Consider the following 19,885-nt stretch of genomic DNA (forward strand, 5'->3'; position numbering starts at 1 on the left):
TGGACTCCCAACCACTGCACCACCAGGGAAGCCCTCTGGCTGATCTTTGACTAGAAATTCTCCCAAATCAATTAAATCTGAGCACATCCAACCAGGGAAACAAGGTGAGAGTGTGGTATTAGTCTGGCTTCGGTGGGTCATCAGGCAGAATCGGCAGGTGTTTACCAGGGAAAGAGAAGCAGTGGTAGCTCTTGGGCTTTGAAGGAAATGTTTCAACAGGAGAGAGAGAAAAGATGGAGAGGGATTTATATGTAGGTACCTTGGCTACTGCTGAGTCTGCCCTTAAGCACTTAGGATGGCACTGGGCCCTCTGGCCCCACCCCGGCCTTTACAGCGAGGTGAAGGGTGCTTCCCCATCTCTCTTATCAACTACCCCAAGCCCTCTCCTGGCCACAGGCCAATTCCCAATCCTCCTTGAAGTTGACATTTTATTGACAACAGCCAAAATAGGAATGTGTTCAATGCAGGCCAAGTCAGGGCTTCTGAGCAGCATAATTTGAAAAGTGCCAGGATGGTCCCTAAATGTTTCCTACACACCTTACCCAAAGGTATCTCCCACATGGCTGGTCACTGTGCTTGAAATTCTGCCATTTAAGTAGCATATTTTGGGTCTACAAGCTGCTTTCTTGAGATACTTTTTTCCAAAGCTACTTTGGGAGGGTAACACATTAAAACCAGTACCTATTCATGAACTGTTCACTGACCTGGGTACCTGGGAGGGAGGAAGCAGCAGAGGGTTAAGAGCAAGAGTGATGGGGCGTGGTTGCAGACAGCTTGGGTAGGGACCACTCCTGGCTTCAGGGTACAGGTGGTTGCATTTGGAGAGAGGGTTGAAGAGAAGCTCAGAGGTAGAAGTAGAGGTCATTAGGTTGCTGAAGTCCCTGAGGGCAGCGTAAAGAAAGGCTGTAGCAGCCAGAGCAGGGTGCAGTACCCTGCAGACTGACAGTTTGGGGGTGGGCCACAGTGAGCCCTACCCCTTATGTCTCCACAGGGTTCTAGTTCCTATCCCTTGCAGAGCTCAGAAATGAAGGTAGCTCCCGAGGCTCCTGTGCCTGGCCCTTGTCCAGCAATGGCTGCTGGGAAAGAACCCACAAGGATATCCCTCAATCCGTCTGTCTGCTGGGCGGCACCCTAGCCCCCACCCTGCACAGTTGCCCCAGTGGACATGCCTCCCTCCTCACTCCCCAACAATTCCCCAGTGCATGGAATAAAGTAAGGGACAAATATAAAAGGGGCATAGGCAGTAGGGTTTGGGTCTGCTTCTAAAGGCACGGCCAAGTGCTCCAGTCCCTCCACATTTGAATAGAGATAATGTATCCACCCCTAGTAAATGAAATGTCAGGAACCATTCTAAGATTTATATAGATAAACTCATTTAATCCTCACAACACTAGGACATGTATATCTATACATAAAATTTTACTATTCATCCCCATTTTACAGATGAGAAAACAGGCACAGAGAGGTTAACAGCTTGCCCAAGAGCAGAGTTAGTAAGATGGGATGCAGGCTTCAGCCATCCTACACTGCAGCAGTGCACGCTTACCCACTGGGCACTCTGCCTCTCATGCCCTCATCTCTACCAGGCTGGGCAGGGAGAGGTGAGAAAAGCATTTAGTGGCCACCTGCTCTGGACCAGGCACTTGACAAAGACGTGTACGCTTCAGTCTCAGGAGAACCCAGTGAAGGATGAGCCATGATCCTCAGGGTCCACATGAGTAAGCAAGACCAGAGAAGGCTGATTATTTGCCAAGGCCACACAGCCCAAGAAGAGGTGGAGCTGAAATCCAAACCTTGGCCTGAGCTCTGCCCTGCATGTGCTCCCTCTCCAACCCCCATATGGAGCTGAAGAGAACAGAGACAAGGAGGAGAAGGCTGGAGAGGGGCACTTAGGTGGTCCTCAGGCCTAGCACCTGATCAGGCTTCCCAGGGGTCCATGGGAATCTCCAGACCTCCTCCCCAACCTTGTGTGGCAGGGGAGGGGAACTAGAGAGGCAGGGGACTAAGTCCTTGAAGATGGGCCACTCCGCTGCTCCTGGGGCAATAGCCTGAGGCTGGGCCACTGGGGGCTGGAGTGATGTTCTGTGGGGTCTCCTACCCCCCCCATTGGCTGCCAGGGACCAGGGCAGGATGGGGGATGTTTCCGACCCCCTGCGGTCTCCAGTAGCACCTCCTGATCCTTGCACTTGGGTAAAGAGGGATAAGGCCTAGACGGGGGCACCTCCTCCAGAGGATAAGGGCAACAACCAGATGGCCAGGTGGGCGAGGTCTGGAGCACTCAGGGCAGCCCAGGGCCCAGAAAGCCAAGGATGGTGGGGGAGCTGCCAAGGGCAGGAGCTGGGATGGAAATGCTGCCTCGCCTCTGACCCAGCCTCTGCCAGCCCAGAGATAGCGTCAAGGATGGTGGGACAGCTCAACTCAGTGGCTCAGGCAGATGTACCATGGGAAAGGGAGCAGATGCGTGATAGGGAGGGCCCAGGAGTTTCACTGTAGTGGGCGCCGCCGGTACAGTGTGGCCAGGAGCGCAGCTAGGAGCACCCCAGCCACGGCCACCCCAAGCCACGGAGCCCAGGGCAAGTTCCTGACCACCAGCAACTCCTCCAACTCTTCCTCCTCCCAGAATTCTGGGGCGGTGTGTGTCCCAGGGCTGTCCCCCAGGACGGGGGTACTGGGGCCCCCGTGGATCCTAATGGTGTCCTCCGACTCGTACTCATTTTCCTCTGGAGCGTTGTCAGGCCCCACGCCCAGGGAGTTACTGTGGCTGATGGCGAGGTCTGCGGAGCAGCCCGAGAACGGTTGGCTGTCCATTCTGGACACCAGCCTGCCAGGCTTGCTCAGCTCCAGCTCTGAGCCCCAGCAGTCAGAGCTGCTATCTGGCCATGGCGAGGTGCCTCCAGTGGCAGTACCTGTGGGTGCTGGAGATGCTGGGGTCTCCTGAGAAAGAAAGGAGGGACTGGAGGGACTGACGGTGGGGGGCAAGCCAGGTTAGGTGGCCCCATTCCCAAAACAGGCCAACCCCTCAGTTCCCAGCCCATAGTGCTGTGAGGCAACCCTCTCTTGGGGACTCAACCCACTGATGGTGCAGGAGGACAGTGGGGGAGGAGGGGACTAAGGCCCTGCAGGAGCATCAGTGGTGAACTCCTCCAGGGCTGAAAGCTCTACTCACTGGCCTGCCTGTGAGCTCACTCCCACCCCAGGGAGCACTTGGTCATGTGTGGCCCCATCTACTTTGACATTATGCCTGGGCTTGATGGCCATGAAGCAGCCACAGGGTCATAGGCTGGGCCATGCACCCAAGGGGCCCCATGGACTTGGTTCTTCCAGACAGACAGCAGTAGTAGGGTTAGACGTGCAGGCTCCGAGCAGGCAACTGTGGAGGCTGCTAGGGTCAGAGATGGATGGGCTGGGACTGCAGTTTGTAAAACCCTGGTCATGGTGGGGCAGGCCATATATCCCAGTGGTGAAGAGCAAGGCATCGAGGCAAACAGGCTACCCTGCTCTACCCCTCAATGTTTCCTCACCTGCAAAATAGTATTGATGAGCTTAAAAGGAAGCTGTGAGCTCTAAATGGGTTAATGCATGTGACCAGTGGAGGTGGCCCAGCAAGCCTGACCCTCCTGAAGCATTCACACTTAAGAGTTCTAATGATTATTATTACTCTAAAGGACATGGTGTTAGGTCTGGATGAGGCTAAGTCTCAGCTGTCCCTATGCCCTCAGAAGAAGCCCTGGACCAGCCTAGGCTGGAGACAGAATGGAGACTGGAAAGGGTACAAGGAAGAGGCCTGGATCACTGCTAGGAGGGGCGAGGACTCACCTCCACAAGTCTGTTGCTGTTCCTGATGGTGGGCCCTGTGTTGGCAGGCAGCTTTCTGGGCACCGTGCACATATGTTTCCTGTGGCCAGGCACCAAGCCAGTAGGCACTTCGGGTGGCACCACGCCAGAATGCACTGAGTTGATGGGCAATTTGGATGGTGCTAGACTGGTGAGCACATTAGTGGGCATTGCACCAGGGGGCTTCAAGCTGGTGGACAACTTGGAAGGCACTGTGCTGCCAAATGCTGAGTTGTTGGGCACCCCTGCCCCGCTGGAGCAGATGGTACCTTCAGCCTGGTCACCAGCACCTCCTGCAGAGGCCAAGCCAGTGGAGGAGGAGGAGGTGCCAATAGATGGAGCTGACACTGGGGGTCCAGGCAAGCGGCTTGCCCTGGTGGTAGAACGGACCAAGGGCTGGAAGGAGACAGTCGGAGACACAGGCCCATAGGATGATGTGAAACTGGAGACCACGCCTGCAGGTGGCAAAACAAAATGAGAAACACAAACCCACAGGAGTGTTATCCTAAAATCACAGTGGCCTTGGGATCAGAGGGCTGGAAAAGGGTCTCTCTGCCCCAGCTCACACCATCCCTATTGCATCCAAGCCTCCCAACCTCCTACCCATGGAGGACTCTCCACAGTCTCTTTGGTTCCCAGGGCTGAAGGCCCAATGGTTGCAGATAAATTCTTGGTCCTGTCCCTCCTCAGTCCTTGATGTGTTCTCTCACAAGAGCAAAATGATCCCTCCCTTTAACAGGGTCTAGGAGCTTGAAAATCATTATTAATTTTCCTCTCTGCTTTTTCTTCTCCTGCCTAGGACACCCCCCTTTCCTCTTGTGTCTGCCTCTTCCATCCTCTCCTTAGACAAGTGGAATCCTGGATGTTTCTCCCACTGCCATCTTTCCTCTCAGCAGGAACAATCCTAGGCCAGGGCAAGAGGAGCAGGATGGCTCTTCTTAGAAGAGCCCACACCAGTCATGTGGCACCAGAGGCCCAGTCAGCCCCCAGTGTGTGCAAATCTTCTAGGAGGCCCAAGGGCTTGGGGGTACAGGGACAAAGCCACCCCTGGGAGGAGAGTCTGAACTGGGGGAATCAGGAGGGAGCAGGTGGTGATGGTCCATAAAGACAGCTACATAAGGATTCACCATGGAACTCTTGAGAACACACATGCCTGGCCCTACAGCTGACAAAGGTCGGGAGTGATTCTGATGTCCACCACCCCCCATCCCAAAGCTAACACCACAGAATCTCATGGGACCTGTGTCCATACTCATACTGAAATCAAAGTGCCCTCTGCCTCCCTGGTCCACAGCAGCATTTCTTGAAAAGATGTTCCACAGCAAGCTGACAATGCAAAGTGCAAAAGGATACTTGGGTTAGAGTTTGGTGTGACAGGAGCATGGGACACTAAGGTGGCTTCTCTGAGCTCCTGTGTCTTGTGGCTGTTCCGGGGGCACTGTGGGCTGGCTGGGCATCACTGTCATGTGGAAAACAGTTTGGGAAATAGTGGTGCAGAGATGCCAGCCTGAGACATCAGAGTAGATAGCACTATATTCCTGAGATGTCTGATATGAGGGTCCAGACCCTTGGCTGATGAAGAACATACTTCTCCTGGGGGCTGAAAAGTTTTAGTGATTCACTGGGAGCTAGAGACCCCTTTAGGGTAGGGCAGTGCTCCCTGACAACAGCTGGCCCAGCCCTGTACTCTTCTTGCACTGTCCTCCAGATCCTGGCGGATCCCTACATAGTCCCTTTGGTATAGTGCAGGCATGGCCCTAATTCACTTCTACCTGCATCCACGCGCTCTGCAATGTGACCTTGTCAGTCCTCTCATGTAGGGATGGAGTCTATCTTTCTACTCCTTGATGCTGCGCTGGCCTTGTAACTTGCTTTGTCCCACAGAAAGAGGCAGGAGGAAAACTGTGCCAGTTTTGAGTCTATGCCCCAGAAGCCCACTCTCCCTCTCTCAGAACTCTGCTCAGGTATATGAAATGGGCTTGACTGCTGGAAGGTAAGAGACTCATAGAAGAGAACTGAGGTGTCCCAGCCAACAGCCGTAAACAGCTTATATGTACCCTGATGCGTATATAAGAGGGAATTCAGCCCATCTGAGGCAGCCCAAATTGCTGACCCACACAATCATGAGCTAAGTAAATAGTCGTATTTTAAGCTACTAAATTTTGGGGTTGTATGTTACAAAGCAAATACTAACCAATAAGCCCTCTGAGGAACTGGGTTGTTCCCTGGGGTGAACTCATTTCCCTGGGGAATACCACCTTTGCCTCCTGTCCAAGAAAACAAGAGGGGCAACTCTAACCCTTACCCTCACTGGGAGGTCAGAAAGGCCCTATAACTCCAGGGTCCATGCATACCTGCTGTGTGGGTAGTGCCCAGTTCTGTGTCTTGCTCCTGATGTCCACTGCAGGTCAGAGGGCTGAGGGCCACCATGTCAGATGAGGGCTGCAGGGGGCCACCAAGCCTCTTGAGGACAGCCCCAGAGCTGGGTGGCTGTGGGGCTTTCTTTGAACTCTGCACGAAGGAATATACGAATAAGGCAGTTGCTTCTCCCAGGAGCTGGCAAAGGGCAGCTTATGCTTGGGACGGCTCCTACAGGCCACAGCCCATGCCATGAAGCACAGGACCAAGGAAGCCCTTGCCTCGGCTTTGGTCATTGCCAGGACTTCTATCTGCAGGTGACTTTGAAGCCACCTCATAGAAAATCATCCTATGGGGGGCCCCTATTCATCTGTCTGGCCCTAAAGAAAGGTCCCCATCTTTGGGGCCACTGCACAGACCCCTTTCTTATGCTTCAAGTCCAAGTGGTGTCTCCTGGACACCTCACTGCCCACTCATCCTATCCCAATAGAATCAGTCATCTTAACCCCCAAACTTTACTGGCAATGATTACAGCTCCAAACATCCCCCGCTTCCCCCATCACCTCCTGCTCCCTCACTCTCCCTCATCTGGTCATCCCCTGATCCCTTGACCCAGCTCAACATCTCACATGGACCACTGCAAAGACCTCAGAATTGTGACCTCACTGCTGGCTGATGACAGAGGGGTGGGGGCTGCCACATAGTGAAGACCTGGTTGGCAGTCCGGGAGCTGGGGCAGATCCATATTGGGGGAGCCCTGGGGTTCTGAGCAGAGATTAGGCATGATTTGTGGGGGACTTCCGGAAGGCTGGGTGAGCAGAAGTGGGCAGACGGGAACACAAAAGCAGGAGGTTCAAGGTAGATCGTGAGGACACACCTCTCCCACGGACTCTGGTGACTGGGTGTCCTGGACAGGCATAGGGTAACTTGGCTCGTCTTCTCTGTAGCCATTGCAGGGGATGCTGGGGGCCACAGCAGGTGTGGATGGCCCTGGAACCCCAGCAGGAACTGATGGCCGCTCCAGTGGGGATGGGGTGTTGTTCGGATTCCCTGAAGGACAAAGATATTGTGATGCCAAGGAGGAATTGGGGTGCTCTCAGTGACAAGAGAGGCCTGGGTGCTCCTAGAACTCCAGGTCCATGGCTATCAGTCCCCCACAGCATCAAACTCTATCCTGACGTGGGCAGTACTCCTCAGAGGAGACCAGCTTCACGAAGCAGGAGGCAGGTATCGGAGGGAGTGGAGGTGGAGAGGACAAGGAGAGGTAGGAGGAGTAGTGGGGGAAGTGAGAGTGTTGGGGGCACCTCGCAGGCCTTTCACCACCCAGACTGTGTCAGCAGTCACCACTTCTCTTTCCCCAGGCATTCTGGGACACAGCGGCTTTCTTCTCCTCCTCGTGGGTGGCTTTCACCACTAACTGACCCCTGACCTAAAGCTTCCTCCTCAGCCCCTCCCCTTTGCCCCCACCATCCACGCCTGGCCCTACCACAGCTGTTTTTATCTGGGGGAATCACTGGTAATCTCCACAAATGAAGAGATGAGTTAGAAAGGAAGGAGGGGAGGGAGGAAGGGAGGGGGAGGAAAAAAAAGAAAGGCAAACATGGGGATATTTTAAGCCTGTAAATCTGAGCAGTGTCTCAGGAATTGTCTCTAGTCTGAAATATATATAGGGCTGGTGTGAATTTTCTTCCTGCCTCAGCCCCTGAGACCCTGGCCTCAGCAGACCCCCTCTGAGTACTTGGCCTGGCAGGGAGCATTGAGAGGGCTTTGAGGGATAACTGGGCAGCTGCGGGGGTGGGAGGCAGCTAAGGAGGCTCTAGGGGAAACCAGTGGGAGGGGAAGAGATGAGGGGAAAGGAAGTAAGGAGCCCATGAGGAAGAAAGAAGAGACAGTGAAGGGAGGGGTAGAGAAGAGATGAGCAGAGAGAGGGAAGGCAAACTGAGGGAGAGTAGACGGGAGGAAATGAGAAAAGCGTGGGAGGCAAACGTCACAGCCACAAAAATTAGAGGAGGCTCCATTTGCTGAGCACATGGAAGGTACCCAGCCCCAGCTAAGCACTCAACATGCCATCATCCCATGGTATCCACTGCAGCCCTACAAGGTAAATGTTGCCATTAGCCCCATTTTACAGAGAAGAAGACTGAGACTTAGGGAATAAAGGGGCTTGGCCAAAGGGTTAATAAAGATTAATAAGTGGCAAAGCATGGATCTACACTCAGGTTTGTCCACTGCCCAGGAGTGATGGGAGGGAGGGTGAGAGATGAAGACAGCAGGTATGGGGTGAGAGGAGAGGGAGAGTGGAGGCCAGGGAATCAGACAGGAGTTCCAGAAGAAGGGCCAAGGTGGGAGGCTCACGTAACAGGTTGCTCTGGTAGACTCGGTCCACTTCATCAGCGAGACTGGACAGTTCACAGGCCCTCAGTGCCCCAATGAAGGAAGGCACCCAGCCGTTCCTCCGCCGAAGGCTGTTGAAGAGGTCCCAGAGAGTGCCCTGGTTCCCCCAGCGCTCATAGGAGGCCCGCAGTCGGTCCTGAAAGACATAGCCCTGCCACCAAGCTCAAGCCTGGTAGCCCTAACCCCCTCCCCACTCTGGAGGGGACAGCTGCAGATGGAGGTGCCTAGAAAGCTACAAGATGGAAGCAACCATCTAAAACTGAGTCAGAGCCCAGGACAAGGCCAGAGTTTCAGCCCAAGTTTAAAGGCCCAGGAAATAGGCCTTACTGTGTCCCAGGCTCTCTGCTCAGGGCTTTGCATGAATTATCTTATTTAATGCTATTATTACCCCTACTCTACTGATGAGGAAACTGAGGCTTAGCACATACAAACAAGCAACCAGATAGCAGAAACAAAAACCCACAGGAAAAAAAAAACTCACAGAAAACATTTACTGCAGAACTAAATGGCAAGGTATTCCCACAAACACCAAAATACAAGAGGGAGGAGCCAAACCCTACCAGCCACAAACTCACATACCACCAGTATCTGCATGGAGGAAGCAGAGGGAGGCCTCAGGGTTCAATGTGGGGACAGCTAAAACTGGGAGGGGCCAGGCTCACTTCACTAGGGGCCCACAGCAAGTGCTGAGGGAGCTAGCACAGTCTGGCTCCCAAAGACTCTCAAAGTTGAGCCCCAGGCTCCCTGCCAGGATGGGTCCCATGACTAGGAGAATGCAATTGAAACTAAACAGGAACAAGGACAAAAGAGATAAAGAAAAAGAAGGTTCCGATGAAGGTGGGTGAGTGGTCCCAAGCCCAGAAATCTCAGTGCCATATTTTGGAGCACTATACCAAAATGACACAAGAGGGAGCTCAGTGAGGTTGGAAAGGACACCCTGAGCCACACTTCATTCTGAAAGTTAGAAAACTGTCAAGGATGGGAAGCAAGATACAACAGAGAAGGAAGGAGTTGGTCCTGGCTTGGGAGAAGCTCTGAATTCCACAGCCCTGCCCCCAGTCCACGCCTGGTTGTCACGCCCCGGCTCACCTGGTCACTTATTGTGAGGCAGGATAGGTAAGGCAGAATCTCCAGAACATGAATATTGCAAAAATTGCCATGATGGTTGCGGATATACTGGTAAGTCTTGTCCTCAGCAAACGTCATCGCTGTCTGGGTTCTGAAGTGGCAGAGGGCTCTGGCCCATGAAGGGTGGATGGACTGAGAGAGAGGAAAAAAGACTGGAAGAAAACAGACTACACATGGCAACAGAGTTGGGAGTGGAGTTGGACAAAAGGCAATTCTCTCTTTCTTTTTCAACTCTTTGGAATTTTTGCTCTTTTCTTTAATCATCCTATTTTACTGCCTAAGTCTCAGAGGCCCTCGATGAATTTGCCTAAAAACAAATTGGTGAAAAAAAAAAAAAATCAGATCTAGAAGACCTAAGGGCCCATTTCTGCCCTGCAGGTTGGTCATTGTTGGGGAGAGCTCTGGCTCCTGCCCCATTATCCCCAGGTCTGAATGTGCCCCTAGCTTCTGATAGCAAAAGGGCACCACCTAGAAGTGCTGCTCCTTTGGAGTATACTGAGGGGGAAGGGGAGGAGAGGGAGGAGGAGGGGTAGGAGGGAGAGGATGGGGAAGAGGAGAAGGCACCCAACATAATAATAGGATCTATCCTATTCTTACCTTGAAGAAAATGAAGTACCAAGGAATTAAGGGGACTTGCTAGTGAGTAGAAGAGCAAAGAACTGAGGTCTTCAGGATCTGGGATCAGGTTCTTCCCAGAACATGACTGCAGGCCCACCATTACACTAAAGCTTGCTACACACATTTTTTAAATTAAAAAAAAATTTTTTTTTTTAATTTTTGGCTGTGTTCGGTCTTCATTGCTGCACACGGGCTCTCTCTAGTTGCAACGAGCGGGGGCTACTCTTCGTTGAGGTGCACAGGCTTCTCATTTTGGTGGCTTCTCTTGTTGCAGAGCACGGGCTCTAGGCGCACGGGCTTCAGTAGTTGTAGCACACGGGTTCAGTAGTTGTGGCTCGCAGGCTCTAGAGCTCAGGCTCAGTAGCTGTGGCGCATGGGCTTAGTTTCTGCGCAGCATGTGGGATCTTTCCGGACTAGGGCTCGAACCTGTGTCCCCTACATTAGCAGGCAGATTCTTAACCACTGCACCACCAGAGAAGCCCTACATACATATTTTTTTGGTAGGAGGCTGAGTTCCACCTCTGGGTGTGACCCCAGGCAAGTTATCAGCCTTTTCCAGGCTTGTCCTCACCCCTAAAATGGCTCAGAGAGGTTGTTTTGACAATACAGTAGTTCAGCCTTATAAACCTGAAATTTAAAAGTACCCCCAATACAATCAATTGCCGCAGGTTGCTTATGTAGCACTTAACACAATTTTCAATTATAGATCTGTTTGTTTGCTTGTTTCTTATTTGCCTTTCTCATGGGAGAGAGCTGCAGGGAATAAGACAGACAAGATCTCTGCCACCATCCAATTTACATTCTACTGGAATGAGACAGATAACAAATCAGAAAACATATACATAAATAAGAATTCCAGACAGTAATAAAGGTTACAGAGAAAATAAAGCAGATGGTGAGACAGAGCCCCTGAAGAAGGGCATGCTGCTTGAACTGGGATGGGGAGGGAAGCTTTTCTGAACTGACATTTGAGCTGAACTCGAATGTAAGAAGATCAGTGTTTTGGGCAGAGGGCACAGCAAGTGAGAAGTCCTAAGGTGAAACAAGCTTGGCATGTTTGAAGAATAGAAAGTAGATTGGAGTTGTCCAGGTTTAGAAAGCTAGGGGGAGGGGCAGAGTTCAAGTCAAGGAGGTTGGGAAGGGCCACTAATGTAGGGCATTATGGGAAGGGACTTTGGGTTTTATTTGGAGTGAAACAAGGAGCTATTGGAGGGCTCTGAGCAGGAAAGGGAGAGGATTTTATTTGATTTGACTTATTTGATTTATGTTAAAGACCTCTGTGGTGGTTGTGAGGATCCTGGACTGGGGAGGAGGCAGGACGGAAGCAGGGAGACAAGTCAGGAGGCCACAGCAGGGAATACATGATGGGTATGGCCAGGATAGTAACCATGAAGGTGGCAAGAGATGGCTGGATTCCTGGTATTTTGTGGATATGGGAGGTGAAGGAGAGAGAAGAATCAAGGCACTAGGTGGATGGAGGGTGCCACTTAGCAAGCCAGAGAGTCTGGGGGAGAAGCAGTGGTGCAGAGAGGACTCCAGAGTTCCATTTTGAACAAGTGAAGCTTGAGATGCTATTGGATCTCCAAAGGGGTTTTCAGGGAGGCAAGTGGGCAGAGGAGAGGGGCAGGCTGGAGTAGAAACTTGGATGTCAAGCTTGGGTGGGACCTCTAAGAGACAGTGCTGCAGAGTAGAGAGTGCCCAGAAGTTGCTGAGGCCACCAGTCCCCTGCCACATGGGAAATGGAGCAGTAGTCCTGCCTACCTGCAGCCCACCAGCCTCATAGCCACATGCTGCATGACCTGCTTTGCCAACCACCAGGTGCTACACTCCTGGTGGGGCGAGTACCAGTGACAGAAATCAAGAGGATCAGAGGGTGGGGTGGGGGAACAACTCTGTGGTGGCGAACAGATCCCTCCTTCCCTCCCATGGGACCCAGAGAAGTACCAGGAGAGAGTCAGGTGATACATTCTTCTGCATCCCAGCCTCAGCCTTTGAGGCAAAGAGTTTGGGGAGTACGGGTGTATGTAATGGTCCAACCAAAAAGAAAGGAAGCCCATATTTGTTCACATTTATTGAGGGTCCACTATAGGCAGGCACATCCTAAGTTTCTTTCATTTAATTCTTGCCACAATCCCAAGAGGACAAGCGATGCCAAGTTGCACAGCTGACCAGTGGCCTAACAGGATTTGAACCCAGGACTTGCTGCCTCATTGCAGCACACCATACACCTTGCAGGGCTTAGAGACCCCTGCGGCAAGTGAGACTCACACAGCCCCCTGCCTTCAAGCCCTGGAAGGGGCAAGGCCACTGCCTGGGTGAGGGGGGTCGCTAAGTGACTGTGTGCCTGGGAAGATGCACTATTTAGTTCCTTCTCTTGCGAGGTATGGAAATCTTTCGGACACGTCTGAGGACGTTCTAACCCCGCCCTCCACAACAGCCGGGTTCTCAGGTTCTTCCAGATGTCCTTCCAGATGTTTTTGAGCCTCCAAACGAAGAATGTCGGTTTTGTTTTTTCCAGTGTTTTCCAGGCACCTCCTTCCGGTCTCAGATAAGATGTGGAGCGGATAGTTCCTGACCGTCGCGTCTAGGAGAGTTCTGACCCGACTGCACCAGAAGCTGAGTTCAGAGCGCTCCGCCCTCCCGGAAGGGGCGAGGCCTCACAGTCTCGGCTCCTATTCCTTAATTCCCGGGCCAGACCCAGGTCCGCGGAGGACCGGGAGGCTGTTCTGAACCACCGAAAACAGCCAAGACCCAAGGGAGGGCGGCAGTCCGCGACCCCCAAAAGCGCGGCCGCCAGAGATTGGCGCACCCGGGCTAGGCCTCGCCTGGGAGTCACCCTGAGCCTGTGGGCAACTGGAGGAGCTCAGTAGCCAGCGCCCTTCTCCTTCCGGCCCAACCTCCCCTCCAGCCCGAGCAGGCGCCCGCGCCACCCACCTCCCGAGCCCCCGGTGCTGGATGCGGTGCACGGAGCTCTCGCTGCCCCGAACACCCTGTGCGTTAGTACCTGCTCTTCCCAGCTCCCCGCGCGCCCCAAGCCCCGTGCACCCCGGCGGACTCCTAGTCCCACTCGGCTCCTGCGCCGCGTACCACCTCCCCGAAAGGCATCTGTGCGCCCTGAGTCCAGAGGACCGAGCTCCCAAGGTGACGATCTTACCTTGGGTAGCCACGACCCAGCGACCTGCCTCCAGTCGCGGACAGCCGGGAATCCTCCCCTGCAGGGAGGAAAGGGCGGGGGGTAGGGCCGCGCGGCCATTGGGCAGACAGCGGGGGCGGGCACTTGGCCTCGGTTTGCGGGGCCTTGAGGCTCTGGACGCGCGCTCGGGACAGATCTGGGTTCCTACTAAGTCCACGAAAGTGCAGATGATCTTCTTTCCGTCTTCGTCTCGAGCAACTTCCAGGGGAAGCCCAGGGTCTGACTAGAAACCAAGTAGAAACCGTGGTGGGCTCGATCCCGACGCTTCCCACGCGAAGCTACCCCCTCCTTCCGCCGAGAAATTTGAGGGGTGAGGGTCTTTATGTAGTTCGCTCCTGGACGCCCAGGGCCTAAGCACACAGTCAGTGCTCAATAAACGTCCGGTGTCACGCAGAGTTCACAAGGGTATGAGTGCCCAGCCAGGCGACACTCATTCTGGACCTGAGGAGGCAGGATCGGGGCATGTAGCTCTATGCAGGGCAGGGGCGCCAAGGTTGGCTCGCCCGGCTCGCAGGGTGTGGGCCTTGAGTGCTGCGTGGGAAAGGCCTCCTCCGATCGATGATTTAGGGCGGTACCTCACGGCAGTGCTCGCCCTTCCTCTGCTGGGCCAGAGGCCAGCAATTATTGAGTGCCCACTGTGTTCCAGGTATAGACAAAGTCTTATACCTTAGGGCCCATTAAATATCCGCAAAATAACCAGGTAGAGGTTTATTTTTTCCTATTTTAAAGAAAGATTAAAAGATTTGGAAAAAAAAAGATTTGGAAAAACGTTTGGCAGTTCTTAAGTTAAACATATGCCAACCCTATCACCCAGCAATCACTCCTGGTTGACCTACGAGTCCACCTGGAAACATGCACAATAGATAATGTTCATAGTGGCTGTATTGACAATAGGCAAACTCTGGAAACAACCCAAGTGTCCATCAATAGAATGGAGAGACAAACAGTGGTGTACACAGAAGTGAAAAACAACAAAGGCGAAACACTATCGATACAACATGCATGAATCTTACCAGGATGAATGGGCAACATGGCTAAACAAGCCCAGCACAAAAAGTACATGCTGTCTGTTCCCAGCCACAAGGTACGATAAGGTTCAAAAACAGGCAAAACTCGTCTACATAAACAGAAATCATATCACTGGTTACCTCTGGGGAATGTTGAGGAGTGGGTACAAAAGAGCCTTCTGGAGTGATGGAAATGTTCAATATCTTGATGTGAGTGGTGGGTACCTGGGCTTGCACATATGTAAAAATACATCATCTGTACACTTAAGATTGTTACACTTTATAGGACTTCCCTGGCGGTCCAGTGGTGAAGACTTTGCCTTCCAATGCAGGGGGTGCAGGTTCGATCCCTGGTCGGGGAGCTAAGATCCCACATGCCTCGTGACCAAAAAAAGGCCAAAACATAGAACAGAAGCAATGTTGTGACAAGTTCAATAAAGACTTAAAAAAAAAAGTCACATCAAAAAAAATTCTTTTAGAAAAAGTGTTGTTACACTTTATACTGCAACTTTGAAAAGAAAGACAGGGCTTCCCTGGTGGTGCAGTGGTTAAGAATCCACCTGCCAATGCAGGGGATGGGTTTGAGCCCTGGTCCTGAAAGATCCCACATGCCACGGAGCAACTAAGCCCCTGTATCACAACTACTGAGCCTGCATTCTAGAACCCACGAGCCACAACTACTGAACCCCTGTACCACAACTATTGAAGCCCACACACCTAGATCCCATGCTCCGGAACAAGAGAAGCCACCGCAATGAGAAACCTGGGCACCTCAACAAAGAGTAGCCCCCGCTCGCCGTAACTAGAGAAAGCCAGTGCGCAGCAACGAAGACCCAACACAGCCAAAAATAAATAAATAAATAATAAAATTTTTCAAAATAATAAAAAAAATTTTTTTAACTTAAAAAATAAAGACAGACAACTGAGGGCTAAGAGGTTTGGCTGAGATCACTTGCAAATGCGTGAGCACACACCTGTCTCCAAAATCAGTGGTACCAAACTGAATCGTAGAAAGATGCCTGAACACCATTCAGATGAGATTTTATTACTTTATGTAGTAACCCTGTGGATATTTCACAACATTCAGCATTTACAAAATGTTGTTAACATCACACCTGAACTCAACTGTGATAAAGCCAGCTCAGCCAAGACAGGGTGAATGTTGATTAGTTTGAGAATTTACTCCTGCTTGCTACCCACCCCAAATTCAGTGACCTCATATCTAATTCTTGCAGGAAGACCGTTGGGAGTATGGTGACTGGCTTTCAAATGCAGTTGTCATCCTCTGTCTTTGCTGGACCTTGCAAGGCTTTAAAAAATACAGCTTCCTGAAAAACACAATGAGATACTGACTTATTGCATTTGGGCTGATCTAACAAAAATACCATAGGCTGGGTGGCTTATACAACAAACATTTATTTCTTGGTTCTGGAGGCTGGGAAGTCCAAGATCAAGGTGCCAACAGATTAGGTGTCTGGTAAGGGCTGTCTTCCTTGTTCACAGACTCAGTCTTCTCACTGTGTCCCCAGAAGGCAGAAGGAGCAAGGGAGCTCTCTTAAAAAAGCACTAATTCTACAGACTTCCCTGGTGGTGCAGTCGTTAAGAATCCGCCTGCCAGAGATAAAACCACGCACATATGGTCACCTTATCTTTGATAAAGGAGGCAAGAATATACAATGGAGAAAAGGCAGCCTCTTCAATAAGTGGTGCTGGGAAAACTGGACAGCTACATATAAAAGAATGAAATTAGAACACTCCCTAACACCATACACAAAAATAAACTCAAAATGGATTAAAGACCTAAATGTAAGGCCAGACACTATAAAACTCTTAGAGGAAAACATAGGCAGAACACTCCGTGACATAAATCACAGAAAGATCCTTTTAGACCCACCTCCTAGAAAATGGAAATAAAAACAAAAATAAATAAATGAGACCTAATGAAACTTAAAAGCTTTTGCACAGCAAAGGAAACCATAAACAAGATGAAAAGACAACCCTCAGAATGGGAGAAAATATTTGCAAACGAAGCAACTGACAAAGAATTAATCTCCAAAATATACAAGCAGCTCATGCAGCTCAATATCAAAAAAACAAACAGGGCTTCCCTGGTGGCGCAGTGGTTAAGAATCCGCCTGCCAATGTAGGGGACACTGGTTTGAGTCCTGGCCCGGGAAGATCCCACATGCCGCAGATTAAGCCCATGCACCACAACTACTGAGCCTGAGCTCTAGAGCCCGCGAGCCACAACGACTGAGCCCGCGTGCCACAACTACTGAAGCCCGCGCGCCTAGAGCCCGTGCTCCGCAACAAGATAAGCCACGACAATCAGAAGTCCACGCACTGCAAGGAAGAGTAGCCCCCGCTCGCCGCAACTAGAGAAAGCCCATGCACAGAAACGAAGACCCAACGCAGCCAATAAATAAATAAATAAATAAAATTTTTTAAAGAACCCAAAGCAAAAATGGGCAGAAGACCTAAATAGACATTTCTCCAAAGAAGGTACACAGATTGACAACAAACACACGAAACGATGCTCAACATCACTAATCGTTAGAGAAATGCAAATCAAAATTACAATGAGGTATCACCTCACACCAATTAGAATGGCCATGATCAAAAAATCTACAAACAGGGCTTCACTGGTGGCGCAGTGGTTGAGAGTCCGCCTACTGATGCAGGGGACACAGGTTTGTGCCCCGGTCCGGGAAGATGCCACATGCCGTGGAGCGGCTGGGCCCGTGAACCATGGCCGCTGAGCCTGTGCATCCGGAACCTGTACTCCGCAACGGGAAAGGCCACAACAGTGAGAGGCCCGCGTACCGCAAAAAAAAAAAAAAATCTACAAACAATAAATGCTGGAGAGGGTGTGGAGAAAAGGGAACCCTCTTGCACTGTTGGTGGGAATGTAAATTGATACAGCCACTATGGAGAACAGTATGCAGGTTCCTCAAAAAACTAAAAATAGAACTACCATACAACCCAACAATCCCAGTACTGGGCATATACCCTGAGAAAACCATAATTCAAAAAGAGTCATGTACCACAATGTTCATTGCAGCTCTATTTACAATCGCCTGGACATGGAAGCAACCTAAGTGTCCATCAACAGATGAATGGATAAAGAAGATGTGGCACATATATACAATGGAATATTACTCAGCCATAAAAAGAAACGAAATTGAGTTATTTATAGTGAGGTGGATGGACCTAGAAACTGTCATACAGAGAGCAGTAAGGACACAGGGAGGGGGAAGGGTAAGCTGGGACGAAGTGAGAGAGTGGCATGGACATATATACACTACCAAATGTAAAATAGCTAGTGGGAAGCAGCCGCATAGCACAGGAAGATCAGCTCGGTGCTCTGTGTCCACCTAGAGGGGTGGGACAGAGAGGGTGGGAGGGAGATGCAAGAGGGAGGAGATATGGGGATATATGTATATGTATAGCTGATTCACTTTGTTATACAGCAGAAACTAACACACCATTGTAAAGCAACTACACTCCAATAAAGATGTTTAGAAAAAAGAATCCACCTGCCAATGCAGGGGACATGGGTTCGAGCCCTGGTCTGGGAAGATCCTACATGCCGTGGAGGAACTAAGCCTGCAAGCCACAACTACTGAGCCCACGTGCCACCACAACTGAAGCCCACGCGCCTAGAGCCCGTGCTCCGCAACAAGAGAAGCCACCACAGTGAGAAGCCCACGCACTGCAAGGAAAAGTAGCCCCCACTCGCCGCAACTAGAGAATGTCCACGCACAGCAATGAAGACCCAGTGCAGTCAAAAATAAGGAGAAAAACCATATGATCATCTCAATAGATGCAGAAAAAACTTTTGACAAAATTCAACACCCATTTATGATAAAAACTCTCCAGAAAGTGGGCATAGAGGGAAACTACCTCAACATAATGAAGTCTGTATATGACAAACCCACAGCAAACATCATTCTCAATGGTGAAAAACTGTAAGCATTTCCTCTAACATCAAGAACAAGGCAAGGATGTCCACTCTCACCACTATTATTCAACATAGTTTTGGAAGTCCTAGCCATGGCAATCAGAGAAGAAAAAGAAATAAAAGGAATACAAATTGGAAAAGAAGAAGTAAAACTGTCACTGTTTGCAGATGACATGATACTATACATAGAGAATCCTAAAGATGCCACCAGAAAACTACTAGAGCTAATCAATGAATTTGGTAAAGTTGCAGGACACAAAATTAATGCACAGAAATCTCTTGCATTTCTATATACTAATGATGAAAATTCTGAAAGAGAAATTAAGGAAACACTCCCATTTACCATTGCAATAAAAAGAATAAAATACCTAGAATAAACCTACCTAGGGAGACAAAAGACCTGTATGCAGAAAACTATAAGACACTGATGAAAGAAATTAAAGATGATACCAACAGATGGAGAGATATACCATGTTCCTGGATTGGAAGAATCAATATTGTGAAAATGACTACATTACCCAAAGCAATCTAAAGATTCAATGCAATCCCTATCAAATTACCAATGGCATTTTTTACAGAACTAGAACAAAAAAATCTTAAACTTTGTATGGAGACACGAAAGACCCCGAATAGCCAAAGCAGCCTTGAGGGAAAAAAGCAGAGCTGGAGGAATCAGACTCCCTGACTTCAATAAACAACCCAATCCAAAAATGGGCAGAAGATCTAAATAGACATTTCTCCAAAGAAGACATACAGATGGGCAAGAAGCACATGAAAAGCTGATCAACCTCACTAATTATTAGAGAGATGCAAATTAAAACTGCACTGAGGTATCACCTCACACCGGTTAGAATGGGCATCATCCGAAAATCTACAAACAGCAAATGCTGGAGAGGGTGTGGAGAAAAGGGAACCCTTTTGCACTGTTGGTGGGAATGTAAATTGATACAGCCACTATGGAGAACAGTATGGAGGTTCCTTAAAAAACTAAAAATAGAATTACCATATGACCCAGCAATCCCACTACTGGGCATATACCCATAGAAAACCATAATGCAAAAAGACACATGCACCCCAATGTTCACTGCAGCATTATTTACAATAGCCATGTCATGGAAGCAACCTAAATGCCCATTGACAGATGACTGGATAAAGAAGATGTGGTACATATACACAGTGGAATATTACTCAGCCATAAAAAGGAAGGAAATTGGGTCATTTGTAGAGACGTGGATGGATCTAGAGACTGTCATACAGAGTGAAGTAAGTCAGAAAGAAAAACAAATATCATATATTAACGCATATATGTGGAACCTAGAAAATGGTACAGGTGAACTGGTTTGCAGGGCAGAAATTGAGACACAGATGTAGAGAACAAACGTATGGACACCA

General features: G+C 50.3%; 1 protein-coding gene across 5 annotated transcripts; it reads right to left on the reverse strand.

The window, feature by feature from the left end:
- Positions 1-1,838: 1,838 nt before the first annotated feature.
- On the reverse strand, positions 1,839-13,584 carry MAVS (mitochondrial antiviral signaling protein). Of its 5 annotated transcripts, none has more exons than XM_024742987.1 (7): positions 13,487-13,584; positions 9,676-9,846; positions 8,548-8,737; positions 7,070-7,242; positions 6,189-6,345; positions 3,817-4,289; positions 1,839-2,934 (listed from the first exon to the last, which is right to left on the reverse strand). In XM_024742987.1, exons 2-7 carry the CDS (start codon positions 9,790-9,792, stop codon positions 2,485-2,487), a joined length of 1,560 nt encoding a protein of 519 aa, XP_024598755.1. In that variant the 5' UTR covers positions 9,793-9,846; positions 13,487-13,584; the 3' UTR covers positions 1,839-2,484. The 5 variants fall into 5 exon arrangements, with proteins under 5 accessions (XP_024598755.1, XP_024598756.1, XP_024598752.1 ...); XM_024742988.1 differs by lacking the exon at positions 13,487-13,584 and adding an exon at positions 10,312-10,543; XM_024742984.1 differs by lacking the exon at positions 13,487-13,584 and having other exon boundaries at positions 9,676-10,279.
- Positions 13,585-19,885: the final 6,301 nt, after the last annotated feature.

Source organism: Neophocaena asiaeorientalis, unplaced genomic scaffold (genome assembly GCF_003031525.2).
Source record: "Neophocaena asiaeorientalis asiaeorientalis breed wild unplaced genomic scaffold, Neophocaena_asiaeorientalis_V1.1 scaffold82, whole genome shotgun sequence".
Lineage (NCBI taxonomy): Eukaryota > Metazoa > Chordata > Mammalia > Artiodactyla > Phocoenidae > Neophocaena > Neophocaena asiaeorientalis.

Coding starts and splice junctions, on each gene's coding strand:
- MAVS (XM_024742984.1), bottom strand. CDS start 9,978: ATGATTAAAGAAAAGAGCAAAAATTCCAAAGAGTTGAAAAAGAAAGAG. Junction 4,290..6,188: donor GGGCACTACCCACACAGCAG/GTATGCATGGAC, acceptor TGCCACCTGCAG/GCGTGGTCTCCAGTTTCACA. Junction 2,935..3,816: donor ACAGCAACAGACTTGTGGAG/GTGAGTCCTCGC, acceptor TTTCTTTCTCAG/GAGACCCCAGCATCTCCAGC.